Source organism: Chelonoidis abingdonii, chromosome 5 (genome assembly GCF_003597395.2).
Source record: "Chelonoidis abingdonii isolate Lonesome George chromosome 5, CheloAbing_2.0, whole genome shotgun sequence".
NCBI classification, from domain to species: Eukaryota; Metazoa; Chordata; order Testudines; family Testudinidae; genus Chelonoidis; species Chelonoidis abingdonii.
The window spans coordinates 144,001,174-144,022,663 of record NC_133773.1 but is presented as its reverse complement, the minus strand read 5'-3'; the positions used below and the strand labels follow the sequence as shown (position 1 = coordinate 144,022,663).

General features: G+C 45.9%; 1 protein-coding gene across 1 annotated transcript in view; it reads left to right on the top strand.

Moving 5' to 3' along the window:
• The window catches only part of DYSF (dysferlin), a 357,128-nt gene that overhangs the window by 274,871 nt on the left and 60,767 nt on the right, over positions 1-21,490 (top strand). Inside the window, exons 43-45 of the mRNA XM_075066758.1 lie at positions 4,667-4,729; positions 17,136-17,234; positions 19,156-19,284. Of these exons, the coding sequence (XP_074922859.1) occupies positions 4,667-4,729; positions 17,136-17,234; positions 19,156-19,284 (291 nt within the window). The remainder of the gene's footprint in view (positions 1-4,666; positions 4,730-17,135; positions 17,235-19,155; positions 19,285-21,490) is intronic.

The following is a 21,490-nucleotide window of genomic DNA, read 5'->3' as shown; positions in this document are numbered from 1 at the left end:
TCATGCAGCTGTTACAGGAGGCACTATAGACAGCTGCGATCCACAGGGCCCTGGGCTGGAACCCGGAGTAGAGGGTGGGCCCGGGTTCCCCCCAAACCTCCCAACTCCTGATCAGACACAGGAGGAGATGATCCAGACTGTGGGGAAGATCACTGAGGTGAGCAAATCTGCCAATAAGCGCAGGACCCACCAAGGTAGAGGTTGAACTTGTCACAATATCTAAAAAGAAATTAAACGATTTATTTATTCATTTCAATTTTATACATCCAGCAAAGGAAAAAAGTACTTGCCAGTGCTCTAGGCATGTCTTACAAGAATCAAAAACACGTTCCATTGAACTACACCTTGCAAAAGATATCAACATTCCAGCCGTATCAATACTGTTGAGACTTATTTCACCCCACTCCCCACAAAAAGGCAAACCTAGGCTGAAAATTGATAGCATTTGAGAAACTGCTCACTACATCCATGAAACGCAAAGGCTTATCTCCATGCCTAACAAAGTAGTTGCTGTTACCCACAGGAAATAACTATGTTCATGAAAAGATGGAAAGTTGAGGTATGGATAGACACCAAAACTGAGGAACGAGAGAATATACGGAGCGATTGTCTGTCCATCTCAATAAACAGGTTAATAAAAGAAAATTACATTAAAATTCTTTATCAAAGGCACCCAACTCCCCTTAAAGTTAAAGAAATGTATGATACAGGGGTGGGCAAAATGATGTGCTGAAATAGGGGCATATTTGGTGGGCCTGCCCCCATATTAAAACATTTTGGAGAGCTGTTGGAGACTCCATACAGGAGATAATGGTGTCAGCTGTGAGATAACCCCCTAGTGTTTTTGTTAAATTGTCCTAAAAACTCTGCATCTTATAAAAGTCCTGAAGAATTGATCACTTGTCTCTTGGTTGCTGCTAGAACTGCCATAGAAAGATGGTGGAAGAGGAGTGACTCCTCTAAATTTATTGACTGGTATCAAAAAGTGTGGTAAATTCTGACACTAGAAAAATTAACTCATCAAGTCAGCTTTTTTCTTTCTCCTTTGTAAAACTCTAACTCCTGTATTGAGAAATCTGGTGGAACTTTTTGGAGTTTGCTGGAGGAATCGCTGTCACCAAATCAGATCATTTGAGAACATTCTTTGAATACTATGGGAGAGAGAACCCCCTCAACAATAGTGAAACTCAAAATTAAGATATTAAAACAAAATAGGAAGAAAAAGGAGAAAAGTGTAATATTGTGTAGAGTTTTGATAGGACAACTCATGAACAGGTTACACAGCTAAATGTAAGAAAAACAGAAATTTGGACCTAAACATGAGATAATGAAAGGTCTTATCCATTCAGCTTTAGGGACTCCCATAGGCCAATTTATAATTTGTATTTGTGTATATACTGCGTTCGTTTCTATTTATGGTAAGTTGTAAAACAAGGGTTTCTGTTGTAAAAGATTGGATGTGGTAATCAGGGGCGGCTCTAGTGTTTTTGCTGCCCCAAGCACGGCAGGCAGGCTGCTTTCGGCAGCTTGCCTGTGGGAGGTCCGCCAGTCCTGCGGATTCGCGTACCCACTGCTGAATTGCCGCCGAATCCACGGGACCAGCGAACCTCCCGCAGGCATGCTGCCGAAGGCAGCCTGACCGCCGCCCTCGCAGAGACCGGCAGGGCGCCCCTTGTGGCTTGCTGCCCCAGGCACATGCTTGCAGCGCTGGTGCCTGGAGCCACAGCTGCTGGTAATAAATCAAATCAAATAAAAAAATACATTTCACTGAAATCGGCCCCAATCCAGGAGCCCAGAAATTCTCCCAGAAAATAATCATAAAAATCTGGCAGCCAACCAACCTTCCCATTCTCACCCCAAAAAGCCCATGAAAATTGACCCTGTTATGCAAAAGTCCTGTGGAGTTTAATGTGTGAGAAACAAATAAAGGACTCTGGAAGCAATTCTAGTCCTATGGAATTGAATAGAAAATGACAACCTTTCTGTAGTTGGTCCCAAACTGCTTCGGGCATTTTTCTGTCTTGTCTTTGGCAAATGGAAACTTTACCCAGCCATGTATGGACTCCCCCTCTGCCTCACGCATGCACACATGTGTGAAGGGGAGTGGATGCCAGCATTGCTCTGTACTGATTGTGGCTGAAGCGAGGGAAAGGGTTATTTTCTCCTCTCCTTGAGAGCACTGTGTATTCCTCGGCATGTCTCTAAGCCGTTTGATCCCCTTCTTGCCAAGTCTGGTTTTGGTTCCTTGCACATCAGATGAATGTAATTCGGGAACAGGATCGTATTGTTGTCTTTGTTTTAAAAAACGGCCCCTGATGCCGCCGAGCTGGGTGCACCCTTCCTCTAGCAGGGTTGGGACAATCAGTTTTGTTTAAAAAAAAAAAATGTGTGCGGAATGTGCCCGTTGTTACCGTGTACATAATGCATTAGAAATGTCATGGTTAATAATGTAGAGCAAGAAATGCACTGCCTGAGACCCACAAGATGGGTACCCTACTCCACCCAGGCTCCCCTGTAGGGTTCCTGAAAGCCACTTTGGCACCCAGTTACACTAAACTCTTCTGCCAGACGCCCATGGGCCCAAACTTTGGCTAGGACTCACCCATATTTGTCAGCCAGATTTTCCAGAAGAGCCCAGTGCCCATTTAGACACCTGGTAGAGCAGCCAGATTTCCAGTCCCTGGCAGCTCTCGTTCTCAGTGGGCTCTTTCAAAAGTCACCTAGGTCCCTCAATGGGAGCTGAAATCTGTCCCCCCAGTAGTGGGCACCGAGCACGTTTGGAAATCTGAGCCCCGTGGTGCTTTTCAGCTGAGATGCGCTGTGACCACCAGCCCAGCCAGGAGGGAAGGAGAATCTTGGCTCTCCTGGTGGAGCTGATGGGTAACAGATCACAAGGCTCTCTGTCTGAATTTAATCTGCCATAAACCTTCAGGGTACTCTTGGTGGATGGGCTGAAGTCAAAGCCCAAATCTGAGTCTCTGCTCACAGCATTGGTGATTTTCCAGTCAAGAACCGGGGGATGGGCTCCCTCTTGGTGTCCAACTCCTGGATCCTAAATAGCTCCAGACACTCTGGAAGCCTGGGTTTGGATCTAAACTTTGTGGCTTGAGCCCAGATAGTGGGATTCCACCCTAGAGTCTGGCTCTAGAATCAGCCTCCCCCAATGTGTCACAGTTATTACAATCTGCCCCCCTTTATAGCACCCTGGATGCTTCACTCCATGGATGGTGAGGGGCCATTGGCAACGATATGTAACTGGGTTGAAATTTGTCAAGTTCAGCTTGATGTTCATGTCAATACATTGTCTCTTGGTGAGTATCTCCCATTGTTTGTCCCACCATTCCTCACCTCCAAAAGAAATGTGCTGTTCAGACATTTCCTCCTTTTGAGATGTTAGTCCAGCTTCAGCCTGATGCATTAGCTGTGGTGAAGAGACAATCTAACAACCAGCCAGACAGCTGTTTGTTGGCCAAGGACAAACAGCTCTGTTCAGCACTTGTTTAGAACAGATCTGACTCATGAATTTCCTAATCGCCTGTGCTAAAACACATTGTGCCAGACTCATTCCTGCTGACACCATTGGCCTCAGCAGTGAATGTAGCTCATTGCATTTCAGGTTCTGTGCATACGTGCTGGAACTAGAGGTGCTGGGGGGCGCTGCTGCACCCCCTGACTTGAAGCGGTTCCCATCATATATAGGATTTACACTTTGATTCAATGGCTCTCAGCACTTGCACTATAAAAATTGTTCCCTCCCTCCTGGTTCTGTGTGTTGACAGAGTGAGCTGCCATCTTTCTTTATGTGTGAGAAAGTATTTATAACATATTCCAGCCTCATTCATGGCCTCTACGTAGCAGGAGTCTCAGTACAGTTTCCAATGGACAGTTACACAAAACTCACTATCACTGGCCCCCAATCTCAGCAGAGAAGCCAAGGATACTGGGCCTTGGAGTCCAAACTCTCGTCCCTCACACTCAGGCCTCATCTGTTCTAGAAATTTAGGTGACATTAGCGCACAAGCTCAAGGGGTCGTGTTAACTAACATGATGTTAATCACGACTCAGCTCTCAGCATAGACAGGAACTGAGCCCAGTGTCAGCTGGGTTGGGAGAAGAGACCAGTCCTCTGGAACCCTGGTGGTGACAGGAGACCTGACCAGTCCCCCTCCACGCTGACAGCAAAGTTGTGTTTGACATGGTGTCATCATGCTCTTCTGGGCTGGGCTCTGATTTTCTTAGTGAAGACAAGGAAGGCAAATTGGTAAAGCAACCCTGGGGACACTTGGCCTGCAATTGTCTATGCTGTCCCTGATCCATGGGTGGAAACTTTCAGTCTCCAGGGCTGTCAATCTGTCTCTTTCCCCCAACGCTAAATTCACTTAACACTGCCCAACCCCAACCCCTGCCAAATCCTTCCATTTTTCTCAGATTTGGATTTTCCTGAACGTTTTAGCTTCTCCTAAAAAAAACTATGGAAATGATTACAGGTCATGACCCATATCCTCCCCTCATGCTGGCAGAGTCCGGTCTTGGGAAAATGTGGCTGTGTTATTCTGAAGGCTTTTGCATTGTTTTGATTCCTTAATTTTGTTCTAAAATTTGCTTTTGTCGTACGTTGAACTGTGTTTCCTTAACCCCATTGCTAACCAATCATTTTAATTTGTAGCTTGCAGAGGGCATGACCAGCTCCGCTCTAGTTAACATGCCAGCTTCTCGGGCCGATCTCCATGTATGTATTGTTTCATTTCTAACTTACTTAAGTGGGTTGCCTGGTTTTCGTAAAGACTATCATTTTTAAAAAAAATTTTCAAAAATTGGACCAGGGCTTTTTGTAAAAGGTTCCTCTGATCTTCTAGAAAAGTGATGGTTTGTTGGTATGTTTGTCTGTGGTCAATCATTTCCCTTAAAGTCAAAGAAAATGAGGTGGGGTTAGGGAGGAAGACCAGTAAATATCCTCCCTCCTATTCCGATCGTAAGTGCCCAGCTATGCATGGTTTAGAGGGTTAGGCTGGTGAAGAAGAAAGGATATGGGCTTGAGTCCAAGATGTGGGATTAGATGACTATTATCCAGTTCCTGCATGGCAGTTGCTGATGCTTTAGATCTTATTTACCCAGTTCATTTGTCAGAGTGGTATGTTTTCTCATCAGTTGTGGGAAGAGCTGATAAACTTATTCAGGCTGAAACCCGTCCCTGTTCAGGAGACTAGCATGAGAACTAGGCATCATTTAAGCCCTCAACATTGGTCTTAAGTGGGATATAAGCCCTGTAGAGACAAATGGCGCTGGTCCTCTGCACTGGAGTGATTTTCAGCCTAAATACTTTGAAGGCAGCAGCTTCAAAGATGGGTTTTCAGGGCAATCTTGGTCCCCCAGGTCTAGAGAAGTGCTCTGAAGGCTAGAGCTGTATGGAGGGAAGACCCCCGGTTGGTGTAAAATTATTTCGCCTCTCACCCATTTGTAATGAAGTGGAGTATCTTGTTCCCACCTTGAGTTTTTTGCAAAATTAAAAGTTTGGGTAGTTACTGTTGCCAGACAGGGTGATAAAATTGTGTCCCTTGCTCTGTGTCTAGCCACAAGGTGTAGCTTTGTAGACCTGCAGTGGGTTCTGTGTCAGGACAAAATTCCACCTGCTTAGATCAGGGTTGAATTTGACCCCAAAACAATATGACAATTTCTGCTCCTACTGAAGTCAACAGGAGCTGCCCATGCACCCCTGAAGTCAGAATTTAGCTGCATTGCTTTCCATTTCTCTAATTGAAATAGATCCAATTAATTCCACCCTACCCAACACTGCCCTCACCTGATTCGATATTTGTTCAGGTGTACAACAAAGAAAGGCCAAACTCAATCCCAGAGCCAAAGCCTTTGAAGACATTCAGATCTGAGTCTGTATCTAAACTTTGTGTTTCTCTGGGATTAGGCACAATAAATCCCCTTGGATTTGGTAAGGCTAGGTTGAAATTCTACTGCTAAAAGAGACCGAGATGGGCTTCCACAGGCTGTACTGAACAGGTAGTTGATGGCGTATGTTACATTTGTTTCACTGTAGGTTCTTGTAGCTGCTGCAGCTTTTTGCAAGGAAAATTCCTGCAGTGGCATGTATACAGATATGGTACAATGTGTCATTTGCATTGTGTTCACATCTTCTTTTCACAGACCCATCTATCTTGTTGAATGAACACAGTTAGCTTTAAAACCCAATATATTTTTTATGCCCGGAAAATGTGTCTTTCCCCCAAAGTGGTTTCCTTTCTCCATGCAGACAGGAGAATGGGTGGCTTTGCTGGGATTTAGCATATGGAAACAAAGATCCATAAATAGACTTTTCCCTCCCACGTTTAATTTAGGTGAATATGTTTTCGTTTTAGTTCAAGTAAAATTTTGAAAAGAAAAAAAAAAAGCTGCAAGTCATTAATTTAAAATAAAAGCCACAGAATATTAGGCTGCAATAAACTGATTCCAGTGCCCTGTGCTGGAACTCTGCAAGAATGTGATTAAATATAATAAACCTCACGACCTGCTGACGCCTCTCAGGGAAAACCTTGGAACCCATTCTGTTTTTAAAGCTGTACCTCTGACACTCCATGTATTTGACCCTCCTTGTCTCCTTGTTCTTTATTGCTAAGGATCCTTGCACGAAAACAGGACCTTTTGTTGCTTAGGAATGGGGCGTAGAGTCTGCAGCTGCAAAAATTTAGGTTAAATATTTGGAGAACTTTTATGACCAAAAATTCCACACATGCAATACCTCTGAAGTCCGCAGGTTCCCACTGGATCTCACTGGGATTGGATTTGGCCATGTGGCCCTGGAGGACAATGAGACAAGATGAGACAGGAGGCTGTGGATATGCCACCAGTGGCAATCCAAGGTTTAAAACTAGTGTTCCCACATCTTAGGGCATGTCCACGTGAAGTTTTTACCTCGAGTTAACAGACTCATAGATTCCAAGTCCATTCTGATCATCTAGTTGGACTTCCTGTATAGCGGAGGCCAGAGACCTGCTGCAAATTAATTCCTGGAGCAGAGCAAAAAATTGTCAATGCTGGTACTGACCCTTGGTACATTGTTCTTCTGTTCTCCCTGTTCTCTCCTGATACGGATGCCCAAGCTAGCATGGGAGTATGGAACATTTACAATGCGGTGATGGGGCGAGATCAAGTAATCTACCAATCAGAACACTTGACAGCTGTGTCCCTATCTCCTGCCTACCCCTAATATACTGCAGCCAATAGAACTGTTGCATGCAGATTAGTTATAGAGGAAAAGTAATGTCTCAGTGGGTCCAGCTAAGAGTTCCATGAGCCGTGGACTTGGTCCTATCTGTAGGCTGCGCAAAGGATAACAGTTACGTACAACAATCAGTAGTAATTTAGCTTAATTACAATTTAATTTCTTCAAGCATAGTGTGTGCACGCATAAGATTCCAGTGAATTTTAACTACACGGAAAGTTTGAAGAATCTGTGTTATTCAGTTATTAAGATAATTTGGGACAAAGGGAAGATGCAAAATTTGTTAAAGGACCCATTTTAAAATTGTATTTGCTAAACTAGTTAACAGATTTATTTGTAATGTCTCAGAACGTTAATTATGTATTCAAGGATAAGTGCTGGATGTTTAGGGGCTGGATATTCTGTATTTTTCATACATAAAGCAGGGAATCAGCCTTCGGGTAGTGCACAGCTTAATTCAACCTTCACTATGGAGTTGCAACTAACACCTCCATAATGATAATCCCCATCCCTCAGGAAACTCCAATATTTCAACATTGGCCTGGTGAAATTCTCAGATTTATTTGTTGTTTGCAGCTATATGTAAATGTTGCCATTGAATACTCTGAGCTCTGTTTAAGTGTTCATTGCAGATATTCCCGTAATTATTATTAATTAGTATTGCAACAGTGCCCAGAAACACCCCAACCATGACTGAGACATCATTGTACAAGGGACTGTACAGACCTTGCTGGCAGACAGAGTTTCTGCCCCAAAGATCTTAAACTCTTGCACCTTGTGCTGTTTTGGCTAGTTATTGTGCTACTGCTTCTGTTCCCTGACTGGATCAGTTTTGCAACTAACTAGCAGAGAAAGTAGCAAATTTTACAACCCAGTAGCTTTTGACCACTGTTATCTCAATGCTTGCTCTTTATGAGTCCTCACACCAGCTGTACTGGGAGCCTGTGCACCACTTAACCCCTCAGAATAGGACTTGATTGATGGAGAGTCTGTGTGCTCATCTGTGCTGCGCAGCGGTGAATTTCCCCCACAAAGGAAGATGCAATCAGAACTGATGGGCTGGATGCAGGAATTACTCGGTGAAATTCTCTGGGCTGTGCTATGCAGGAGGTCAGGCCAGATGATCATAGTGGTTCCTTTTGGCCATACAATCTATGAATTGTCATCTAGTGTAAAACATCAGGGGCTGCTAATCCCATTGGAAATATCTGTTGGCTCTGAATTCACAGACGCACACTCCTAATACACAGTACAACACTTTCCTTTCAGTGCTGACAATCCTGAGCCCCGTTCCCTCTCTCTGATTTCAGTGCGGGTGCTGAGGGGAAGGATTTCAAAGGTACAAAAGGTAGCTAGGTACCTGATTCTCACGGAAAGTCTCCAGTTTCCATTTGTACCTTAAATTCTCCCCCATGTACCTTGCAGGATTGGACTCAGAGAGAAGAGCATTTGTTTGTTTTCTTGAATGGGCCTGGTTCTCCATCCACACCATTTTGGAACCGGTATAGCTCTATTGACTTCACTGGAGTTATCCCAGTTTACACTCAAGTTAAAAATGAGGCCCAATGGCCTTCAAGGAAACACATCGGAACATAAGAGCGGGTAGACTGGGTCAGACCAAAGGTCCATCTAGCCCACTGTCCTGTCTTCCAACAGTGGCCAGTGCCAGGTGCCCCAGAGGGAATGAACAGAACAGGGAATCATCAAGTGATCCATCCCCTGTCACCCATTCCCAGCTTCTGCAAACAGAGGGTAGGGACACCATCCCTGCCCATCCTGGCTAATAGCCATTGGTGGACCTGTCCTCCGTGAATTTATCTAGTTCTTTTTTAAACTCTATTATAGTATTGGCCTTCACAATGTCCTCTGGCAAGGAGTTCCACAGGTTGACTGTGCGCTGTGTGAAGAAATACTTCCTTTTGTTTGTTTTAAACCTGCTGCCTATTCATTTCATTTAGTGACCCCTAGTTCTTATGTTATGAGAAGGAGTAAATAACCAATTCCTTAGTTACTTTCTCCACACCATTCGTGATTTTAAAGATCTCTGTCATATCCCCTTAGTCGTCTCTTTTCCAAGCTGAAAAGTCCCAGTCTTTTTAATCTCTCCTCATACGGAAGCCATTCCATACCCCTAATCATTTTTGTTGCCCTTTTCTGAACCTTTTCCAATTCCAATATATCTTTTTTGAGATGGGGTGACCAGATCTGCATGTGATATCCAAGATGTAGACATATCATGGATTTATACAGAGATGAGCTGTAAAGAACATGTATCCACAGGGGTTAGATTGAGAAGAAGGGTGGTTTTGTGGATGAGGCACTGGATTGGGATTCAGGAGATCTGAGTTTGGATCCTGCCTCTTTCACACACTGCCTGTTTGATCTCAGGGTACATCTATACCACAGCTGTGCAGCATGATTCCCATGAGACATATATGTGTTAGTGCCTAAAAATAGCAGTGTGACTGTAGTGGCTCAGGCTAGGTGACCAAATATGTGCCTATAGTCTCCAATGGGCTCGTGCTGCTGTGTCCACCCTGCTATTTTCAGGCGCTATCATGTGTATGTCTATGCAAGCTGGGAGTCACACCTCCCAACAGTTGTGTGGACACACCCATAGTCTCTCTGTGCCTTGCGTCCCGCCCTGGAGAATGGGCCTGACAGTGCTTCCTTTCTGCCCACCTTGGTCTGTTTAGATTGTTAGGTGTTTGGGGTCACATCCGTCTCTCACTGTGCACCTACCGCAATGCGATGCTGAACTTGGTTGGGGCCTCTAAGCGCTACTGTGATGTAAAATAATCACGATAACTTGGAGCAGAAGGAGCGATCCCACGCTATTTCCCCAAATCATTACAAGGCTTTTTATTTTGTTGGCTAGCTGTGTCGTTAGTTGTAACAAATACAAATAACTCATCCAATGACAAGCTAGTGAGGAGAACGTGGGCCAAAAAAAAAGAAGAGTTGAAATCTGTAAACTATTTGGAATAATTGGTTATTTGCTGTGTTTGCTACTTCCAAATCAGAGCACATATTTTATGGCTTATCCTGTTACTATTAGCTGGACGAGCTGTCGGGATCAAATATCTGCAGCTGAAACTGATAGCTGATATCCCGCTCTGAAGCAAAGTCCAGCCCTCCCTCTCAGCATTCCTGTGGTTGCTCCCTCGAGCATCGTGCACATCCCGGTCCATTGTGCCACTTTGACAGAGGACGCGGAGCAGTGCTAGAGAATAATGGAAACTGGAGGGAAAAGCTGTGGAGGCCCCGACACTCTGGATCGGTTTGTAGAGCAGGCGACTGCAGTCCAGTGGGGACGTATTATGACATGTAAGCGGTCAGTGCGATGTGTGAGCCTGGGTGCTTTATGCTTCTGTGCGGACTCACGAACTCTATCAAAGCCGGGTGGTCCAACGGAGCAGGCACAGCAATAGCTGTCAGGGCTCGGTTTCTGGCTTTATCACTTTCGTGGTGTGTGTCCTCAGATAAGCCACTTTCCCACTCTCACCTTTGGTTTCCTCTCCCACGTTTCTGGTTGTAAGCACACATGCGCAGCCCAAAGCAACCCTCATGCGGGGATGGGGTGCGGGGGGGCAGAACTAGGACAATATTGACCCCAGTGCACATTTTAAACACGGGGCCCCTGGCCTAGCTGACTTCTGGAGAGAAGCTGTTAAAACAAACAAAAAGGAAGTATTTCTTCACACAGCGCATGGTCAACCTGTGGAACTCCCTGCCAGAGGATGTTGTGAAGGCCAAGACTATAGCAGGGTTCAAAAAAGGAACTAGATAAGGTCATGGAGGATAGGTCCATCGATGGCTATTAGCCAGGATGGGCAGGGATGGTGTCCCTAGCCTCTGTTTGCCAGAAGTTGGGAATGGGTGACAGGGGCTGGATCACTTGATGATTCCCTGTTCTGTTCATTCCCTCTGGGGCACCTGGCACTGGCCACTGTTGCAAGACAGGACAGTGGGCTAGATGGACCTTTGGTCTGACCCAGTCTACCCGCTCTTATGTTCTTTCCCTCATCTGTTTCCAAATGTTTGCATTATTTAGATCCAAATAAATATCCATTTTGTCCAAATTTGGACAAGAGTGCAAAAAATTCAAGGTGGAGAAGTAATGACGCAGTGGGGAAGAAGAAATGCTGCCTGAAATTTCCAGAGATGATCATTTCACAGCTCTAGCCTTAAATAATTGGGGGCTGGTCAAAGGAGACTCCTGTGATGGGTTGCACTCCTTCAAGATGCCACTTGATGTGCTGAGATACCAGTGAACCTGCCTGTTCTGCCAACCTGGGCCCCCTTTGCCCTGTCTTGCTGAGCCAGGCTCTTAAGCCTCCTCTAGCACAGACACAGGCAGGGCAACACCCCACTGCAGAAAGACACAGACGCTGAGATCAGCTCTGGGAAGACTCAGCTTCAGGGACTTGCCCCAGCACTCAGGTGCCCACTTCCCTTGGAGTGCAGACCCAAAGGGATATTGTTTTGTGCTGTATGGAAAAATTTGCAGCGTGCAAACTCATAAATTTGCCCCCTCCCTCAGTGTGGAGGAAGATATGCACAACTTCTTGCCCCACCCCCCAGTTACAAATTACAGAAACGAGGTGACAAAACAAATGTAATTAACTATAAAAGGCAGATTTTAAGTGGCTAAAGGAGTAGCAAACAGAACAAAACAGATTGCTGAGCAAATAAAACACGCAAACTAACAGTGATTCACTAAAGAAACAGGTTACACAATGTAATTTCTCACCCTCAATGTTGAATTAGGCCAGATGCAGAGTTTCCGTAGCTTAGGGTTCCAGTTATTTATTCTTACAGACTGAACCCCTGTCTCAGTCTGGATTCACCCCTGCCTTTCCCTTCAGATTAGTCCCTTTTGTCCCTCCAGGTTCTTTCAGCATGAGCAGGCCATGGAGGAGAGTCTGGAATGCCTTCCCGCTCAGCCTTAAATAGAATTTACATAAGGTGGGAAGCCTTTTGTTTCCCAAACTTAACTTCCCCATCCTGTGAGTGGAAAAATGACTAGAAGTCCAAGATAGTTTTTAGTATCAGGTGGCAGGACTACCTGACCTAGTTGTGTCACAGCTAGTTCCTGCAGGACTCTCAGGAAGCATAGGCGCCAACTCCATGGGTGCTCCAGGGGTGCCCCCCCGTTGAGAGCGCTGCGTCCATGCTCCTCCACCTACCTCCCAGCGCTTCTCGCCTGGCCGCCACCAAACAGCTGTTTTGCAGCGTTAGCCACTCCGGGATGTGGGAGGAGGAGCGGGAATGTGGCACACTCGGGGGAGGGGAAGAGGCGGGGCCGGGGGAAGAGGGCAGGTCGAGCACACAGGGAAGTTGGCGCCTGTGTCAGGAAGGAGAGAGATTAGTATCTTCACAGTCGTCTTGTTTCTTCCTAATGGGCCATCAGCCCTGTCTGGCTTTTTCATTGTTGTATCTGAAGGGCTAGTTGGGGGTGACACCCAAAGTAGCACATCTGAAATACAGATACATGGTCAGTATTGCTAACTTCAGAGACAGAATGGATGCAGGCATACAAATGGGATAATCACATTCGGTAAACCATAACCTTTCCAATTATATCTTACCTGAACCATCTCGTGTAAAGTACATCTCAGTTATGTCATATCCATATCATAAGCGTATTTCCATAAAGAATATGGAGTGTAACATCACAACTCCCACCCTCCCGCCACACTTTTTTCATTGCCTGAAGACGGATGAGCAGGATTTTCCTCCTCTTTAATTCTGCATCCTCACATCCGTGCTGCTGGTGTGTGCTGCTGCATGTACAGCACTTGTATTGCTTCATTTTCCTAAAGGATCCACCAACGTGATATGAGAATGGCTGGAATGACCCTGTAACAGAGTGCTGGCCCTTTAAGGACAAGCCCAGGTCCATCATAGGCCTGTAATGACTGCAGCCTGGAATGGAGGTTGGGACAGCAAGGAATTCTGGTATAAGGGGGCAGGGCTATAAAAAGGGACACTTCCCTTCATAGACACCTGGAGGGAACAGGTGCCAGACACCTTGTTACAGGCCCCAATACACTTGTGTTGTGTGCGGTGCATAATCGGCCAGAAGGGAAACCGATGGAACAGGTGACAGGCTGCTGCCCGTATTCTGGCTGCCCCTTCGCTGCTCCAATGGGAACTGTGGGAATCGTCTGGGATCAGGGGTCTGGTCCATGGGCCAGATTCGTCACTGGTGTAACTCCAGGCCCTGTCCCAGCAATGGCTGTAACCTGCTGCCCAGCCATTTTTCTCTGCACAGAGGTAACCTGCTGCATGATGCTTGAGGGTGAGGGCTGTGTATGATGCTGCTTTTAACAGTGAACGGGAGCTTTTTGTGTGTGGGGCTGGAATTTCACACAGAGCAGTTAAAGAAGTGCCTACCTAGATGATTCATTTAAAAGCAAGCCACAACTTCTCCTGGCCTGGCCCTACTGAGCCCTAACACAACTGAGTTTTGTCTCTTTAACGGTACTGTGTACTCATACAGGGAGGAGTGGAGTCTAATGGTTAGAGCAGGGAATTGTGCTTCAAGGCTCCTGGGTTGTATTGCCGGCACTGCTACTGACTCCCTATATGTTTCTGGGCAAGTCCCTTAGCCTGTCTATCAAAGAGCCATCCAGCCAGCTCTAATAATGATACTGATCTAGCTCAGGGAGGTTGTGAGGTTCAGCTCATTCACATCTACAGAGTGAAACACATCCCTGTGTGAGGGCCTGCACAGAGACTAGGTGCTCTTTTAAGCCCCTTTTAAGTCTTATTTTGAGGGCTTAAATAGGAGTTAAGGGCACATATGCCTTGGGCTGGCCCTTTCCACAGGGCTGAATTTGAGCCCTGATCCAGGAAGGCATTTAAGTACAGACTTAAATCCCATAGACTTCAATACTGTGATTAAAATTAAGCACATGCTTAAGCGCTTTGCTGAATCAAGACTTTAGTCTCAAACAGGTGTAGAGATCCTGTGGTGCAAAGTACCATGTGTTTGTAAAACACTGTTATTGATTAATTCACATTCTAAGAATGTCTAATTTCTCTTAAACATAACCCTTAATTTTGCCTTACCACAGTACTCCCTTCTAATATGTCCCTTGGTAGAATAAAACGGATTGTTAGATTGTAAAGTGAGAAGGGACCGCTGTGAAAATCTAATCTGACCTCCTGCATAGCGTAGGCCAGGGGATTTCCCGGTATTAATTCCCATTTGAACTAGAGCAGATCTTTTGAATTAAAAGTTGCCAGGGATGGAGAATCCACCACCACATTTGGTAAGTTGTTCCAGTGGTTAATTACACTCACTGTGAAAAATGTCCAGTCTGAATTTGTCCAGCTTCAACTTCCAGCCATCGGATCATGTTAGACTTTTGCCCGCTAGATTGAGGAGCCCATTATTAAATATCTGTTTCCCAGGTAGGTATTTATAGACAGGAATCAAATCACCCCATGGCCTTCTCATTGTTAAGCGAAATAGACTGAGCTGACTAGATTAATGCATTGCTCTTCTTTCGTGCCTCTTATGCAGGGATCTCAGCACTTTCTAGACATTAACCAATTCCCCTGAACACCGCTGTGAGGTAGGTAAAGATTATCCCCATTTTACAGATTAGGGGGCCAAAATGGAGGCACAGAGCGGTGAATTCCCATGACAGCCGTGGGAGACATGACTGCTCAGTATGTCTGAAAAATTAGGCCACTTAGGGCTTGATCTGATGCTTGCTGGTGTCAGTGGCAAAGCTACCATCCGAATCAGGGCCTTACTGCAGTGTCTGTCTATGGATCACGATGCCTGACTTGAGGTACCCAGTTGTGAAAAGTCGCAGCCCAAGTGACTTGCCCATGGCCATGTACCCGAGGACAGAGGCCCAGCACATGGTAAATGTCCCACTTATGTCTGGTGTCAGGTTCAGTGCGACTCCAGTAGCTCCTTGGCCTGGTGCTGGATCTCTGCCCAGGAGATGGATTCCACCCTCGCTGAGTCAGTAGCCGAGCTGGAAATAGAAACTCAGACTCCCAGTTCTGCCCTCTGATCAGTACACAGCCCGGCTTCCCAGATAAGACACTTAAAGTGCTTTTGGCTGTTGCCTGATGATTGAATCAAATCCCCCTATCCAGTCACTTGCATATTGGGTCCGTTGCTTTAACTGGCTTTTCCATTTGCAGGCAAAACGATTAATGTCCTTCGCTATTAAAATTCCAGCTGCTTCCTCTGGCTTTTTTTTTCTTCTTCTTCTTCTTCTGTAACATCAGTAGAAATCAGCAAAAATATCTAACCAAATGCTTTGTCTTGGGGCTGCAGAAGATACCATGGGTAAGTCGTCAGATTAGTTTAAGTGCTTTCTTTGTAACTTGGTACCTGTGGAATGTCATAATAAAGCCATGGTGGTTAGGATGTAGATTTTTAAACAATAAAACAAGGGGAGTGATGAAAGGCAAGATTTGAAAAAAAGAAGGCAGCAGAGGCCTCAGAGCTAATTTATGTAATATTGCTATTAAAAACAATGTCTATTCAAGACAGCAATTTAAAGCCTGCACTGTTGGCTTAAAATCTAAATCCAATAAACCTCTACTATGATTCCTCCATTAGGTCAGTGTGATGGAATTTTGTGGACTTCTAAAATAAGACATCATTAGTTTTCAGGAATGTTTCATGAATCACGGTCAAAGCCCCTTCATCTTTGCTTGCATAAATTTCAAAATTGTGCACTTATAGTAAAAAAATATAGATTTTCAGAACCCGACAGCCGGCTTTCTCCTTGGAATAATATCCGCAGTCCTGAAAGCCCATTATCCCTCCCAATTTACATAAAAGATGAGGTGAAATCTCCTTACCGGCCTTGAGTCTCCTGCCATTCACTTTCAAAAGTCTTAAGCTTATGAGATTGGTGATTTCAGTTTCTTGTATAGATCTGCACAGTTGTTACGTTGTTCTAGAGAGCGGTGGGATTTCTTGGGATGAGTGTTTGTTTTAAGAGATATAGTCAGTACTATGGTTGTGTATAGAGGAGATCCAGGCATGGACCTTGGCCCCCTTGCGTTATACACTTTACAAATAGAACAAAAGGGCAGTTCCGGCCCCAGAAAGTTTGCAACCTAAGCTTAGAGTGGGGGGTAGGTTTTATTTATCAGATATCCCAGCTCATATCCTCAGCATTCTGAGACACATGGCCCTGTTAGTCTGGGGGCAGTTATTATAACCCATCCTTCCTTCCAGCTGCCATCTGCAAACAAATTCTGATGGCTTCTTCTCCAGAACATCTTTCACCCACTCCTGGGGTGAGATTCACCTCTACGCAGATTCACCACTTCAAATCCTGAATGCTTAAGTGTTGTCTGACAACCTCTGTCTTGGCCACCACACTGGGGAGGGAACCAACAACCAGGGACCCTGAGAACTAAAAGAAAGACTCTATACAGCTTGGTCTAAAGAACTAATTTTTGTAACATATCAAGTGCACACTACAGTTTTGCTGATCAGGTGTGTGTAAAAACCACACCCTTTACCAACATAGCTACGGTGGCAAGGTGTAGATGCAGCGGTGCTGACAGAAGAGTTTTTTTGGCATAGCTAAAGTCATTTGGGAAGGTGGTGTTTCTATGCCAGCAGGAAAACTCCTTCTGTTGGCACATGCTGCGTCCTCACTAGGGGGCTCTGCTGGTATAGCTATCCTGGTTGAGCTGTATCAGAAAGCCTATGTAATGTAGACAAGGCCACAGGTTCACTGTTCTGTGGCTCTGGCACAAAGGGGGATGTGTAACACCCACTGGGTGCATGGCTTTTGTGCTGGCTCTCTGCACAGGGGCGAATATTAACCATAGCAATTACGTTAAATGGCGTGCTTTTCACTGGGTGGTTTCCCAAGGGAGATACTTTATTTTTCTCCCTCTCTTCCAGGAGGAAGAGTTCATCGACTGGTGGAGCAAGTTCTACGCTTCGACAGGGGAAAGAGAGAAATGCGGCAGCTACTTAGAGAAGGGCTTTGACACACTGAAGGTAACCTCATCTCCTTGTGGCTGATGCTCTGTAGTAGCTGGCTGACACTGATTGTCTATGGAGTGAGATTTATTTTAAAAGGGGAGTGCCAGTTGAGGGGTGTTTTTTCCAGATCTGGTTCTGAAATCACTGGGAGTTTTGCTGTTGATTTCAACGGGAGCTGGGTTGGGTCCTTGGGAGATCAGTGGCATGACTCCCATGTGTAAGCACATGAGTGGAGCTGGTTGTGAAGCCCTTCCAAAAAATGCAAAACTTTTTTTGGACAAAAGTAGAGTTCTGAACATTTTCGCCAACAACCAAAATATTTCAATTCAGAAATGCTGCCAGGGTGCCTCATGGAAGCTGTAGTTTCAGTGCCTCATGCTCCCATTTGCCTCTATATACCCGGCTCCCTGGTCGGACTGCATCTCCCATAGTGCTCAGTCTCTCCTCTTGGAGAAGGGTAGCAGTGTATCACTGGAGTCCGTGGTCATGGGAGATGTAGTCATCTTCTATAATGCACAGTCTCCCCCCTTGTAGAAGGGTGACAGTGCATCTTGGGAGTCCTTCGTCATGGGAGATGTAGTCTGGCTGGGGAGTCCAGCCCATAGAAGAGAAGGGGAACAAGAGACAATTGAACTACGAGTCTCATGAAGCACTGAGGCACCCTTCCTTAGCCGAAGTATTTCTCTTTAGGGGTGTTCCTTTTTTTTTGGTGAAAAATCCCAATTTCCTCCAGAAAACAAACGTTGTTCAGAAAAATTTTGTTTGGTTGAAAACCCAATTTTCTGTTGAAAAACAGTTTCAACAGCTGGAATTTTTTTGACCAGCTGTATGCCCAAGTAGCTGTTTGCAGCATCGAGGCTTATGGGCTGGGTGTGGCAGAGAGCTACCAGTCTACAAGAGGGTGAGGTGACCACTCATTCATTCCCCAAATATTGGTCATTCTTGTGCCACCGGGAATGGCATGGGCCTGCTGCCACCGGCGTGATCTCACATGCATGGCATCTGCAAGGTCACACCAGTGGGGGCGCAGTGGCATGCTTTCAAACTAACATACCCCATCTGATACTGGAGAAAACCATGTCTGCTTTTGTTTCAGCACTGGGCTGGGAACTAACCACCCAAAAAGAGGACTGTCTGGTTTATAACTGAACGAATGACCTGCCTAGGAGAGCGTGTATCTCAAGGAGAGGAATTGTTAAGGCTGGTACAAGAGGGATGAATTAAGTCCTCAATCCCACAGTGACGAGTGTAGCATAACAACCCCTGTTGAATGTAAAACAGGGAAATCATTGCCTGGCTGCCAGGAACAGTGCGATCCCTTGGGCTGTGGAAGACTCTCCATGGGGAAGCAGCAGGAGCCTTGTTGCTTGAGGATAGGTCTACACTGGAATTCATAACCCACGGCTGGCCTGTACCTGCTGACTTAGGCTCACGGGGCTTGGGCTAAGGGGCTGTTCCATTGTTGTGTAAACATTCAGGCTTAGGCTGGATCCCAGGCTCTAGGCCCATTCTAGAGGGGAGGGTCCCAGAGCCTGGGCTGCAGTCCAAGCCCAAATGTCTTCACCTCAACTGGACAGCCCCATGAGCCTGAGTCAGCTGCCCTCATCCAGCTGCAGATATCTAACTGCAGTGAGGGCATACCCTGAGTCATTTAAAACCAAAGTGCTTGGAGAGTGACAATCCCACGCTGGCCTCAAGGGGCAGTCTAGGTTAGTGGTTTTCAACCTGTGGTCTGCGGACCCCTGCAGACAATCTCTAAAGGGTCCGTGAAAGGTTGTTGTTACCATAGTGATCTGAAAGGCCTTCTGCACCCCTGATCTCTAGAGCTCTGGGAGTAAGGAGATACAGAGGCATCCATGGTATTCTGCAGATGGTGTGCACCCTGTGCTTTATGGGTGAAATTCATCCTTTTACTCAGAGGGGTTTTCCTCCTTAGGTCTACGAGACGGAGCTGGAGAATATGGAGGAATTTGAGGGGCTCTCCGACTTCTGCCACACCTTCAAGCTCTACCGCGGCAGAACGCAGGACATTAATGAAGATCCCTCAGTGGTGGGGGAATTCAAGGTCCAACGGCCGCTCTTTCTACCCAGAGTCACTTTACCTAGCAATAGTCAATTGGAAACTAGCAGCTAATCCCTCTAGCACAGGGGTGGCCAGCCTGTGGCTCCAGAGCCACATGTGGCTCTTCAGAAGTTAATATGCAGCTCCTTGTATAGGTACCAACTCCAGGGCTGGAGCTACAGGCGCCAACTTCACCATGGGACGGGTGGGGATGGGAGTGCTCACTGCTCAATCTCTGGCTCTTCCACAAGCCCTGCCCCACTCCACCCCTTCCCGCCCCCTCCCCTGAGCCTGCTGTGTCCTCGCTGTGATGGATTGGATCACAGAAACCCCTTGGGAACTGCCAACTGATGTGCCAAGGCTACTTCTGCCCCTGCTTTCCCTGCAAGCTTGGTACTCTAGCACCCTGTCTTGCTGAGCCAGACACGCCCGTCTGCTCCAACACAGACCCAGGGTCTGAACTACGTGGCCCAAAGCTGCAGACTTAACTGAAAGCGACTTAAAAAGTGTTCCTGTCTTTAACACTCAGATGCCCAACTCCCAATGGGGTCCAAACCCCAAATAAATCCGTTTTACCCTGTATAAAGCTTATACAGGATAAACTCATAAATTGTTCGCCCTCTGTAACACTGATAGAGAGATATGCACAGCTGTTTCCTCCCCTATTCCCGCCCCGCCCCCCCCGGTATTCATACATACTCTGGGTTAATTAATAAGTAAAAAGTGATTTTATTAAATACAGAAAGTAGGATTTAAGTGGTTCCAAGTAATAGCAGACAGAACAAAGTGAATTACCAAGCAAAATAAAATAAAACACGCAAGTCTAACTATAGTACAGTAATAAAGCTGAATACAGATAAAATCTCAGTCTGAGATGTTTCAATAAGTTTCTTCCACAGACTGGACACCTTCCTAGTCTGGGCCCAATCCTTTACTCTGGTACAACCCTTGTTCCAGCTCAGGTGGTAGCTAGGGGATTTCTCATGATGGCCCTGCCCCTTTGTTCTGTTCCACCCACTTATATATCTTTTGCACAAGGCAGGAATCCTTTGTCCCACTCTGGGTTCCCACCCCTCCCTCTAAATGGAAAAGCACCAGGTTAAAGATGGATTCCAGTTCAGGTGACATGATCACATGTTACTGTAAGACTCCATTACCCACTTGCCAGCACATACGTATACAGGAAGACCTAAAAGTAAAACAGAGCCGTCTGCAGTCAACTGTCCTGGTTAATGGGAACCATCAAGATTCCAAACCACCATTAATGGCCTACACTTTGCATAACTACAATAGGACCTCAGAGTTATGTTTCATATTTCTAGTTTCAGATACAAGAGTGATACATTTATACAAATAGGGTGACCACACTCAGCAGATTATAAGCTTTGTAATGATACATTACAAGAGATCTTTTGCATGAAGCATATTTTAGTTACATTATATTCACACTCATCAGCATACTTTCATAAAATCACATAGAGTGCAACATCACACTCGCTCCTCCACCCTGCCCCTGAACCTCCTGCATGCCACGAAACAGCTGATTGGGAGGTGTGGGGAGGAAGGAGAAGCGCTGATCTGTGGGGCTGCCGGTGAACAGGAGGCACTGGGAGCGGGCGAGCAGGGTAGGAGGGAGTTGATGGGGGGCTGCTGACATATTCCTGTGGCTCTTTGGCAATGGTAAATTCTGGCTCCATCTCAGGCTCAGGTTAGCCACCCCTGCTTTAGCGCCTACCATGAATATTTTTTTGTTATAAAGTAGGGAAGGATCTGCTGGACCCTGGGTCTGACAGAAGTTGGGAATGTTGCAGAGGGCAGAGCAGACAAGAGTTGGTGTGTAACCTGCTGGATGCAATGGGTGTGTCTACACTGCAAACACAGAGTGCGATTTCAGCTCGTGTAGACCTACCCCAGGTAGCTCTAATTTAGCTAGTGCAGGTCACAGCGCAGGGAGGCCGTGGCAGCTCGTTCAGCAAGGGCTAACCCCGTGAATAATTACCCAGAGTTCCAGGTGGGTTTGTAGAGTGGCTTCACTGCACACATGTCTGAGCTCACTAGTTCAAAGCTAGCTGGGCTGTGATTGCTTGAGTTGCAATGACACCCTGTGATGACAATACAGAGAGGCTTGGCAGAATCTGATTTTTATTTTTTATCATTTCGGCAGCTATCAATGCTTATTTTGGTTTTTGTTTTTCCCAAATTTATTTTC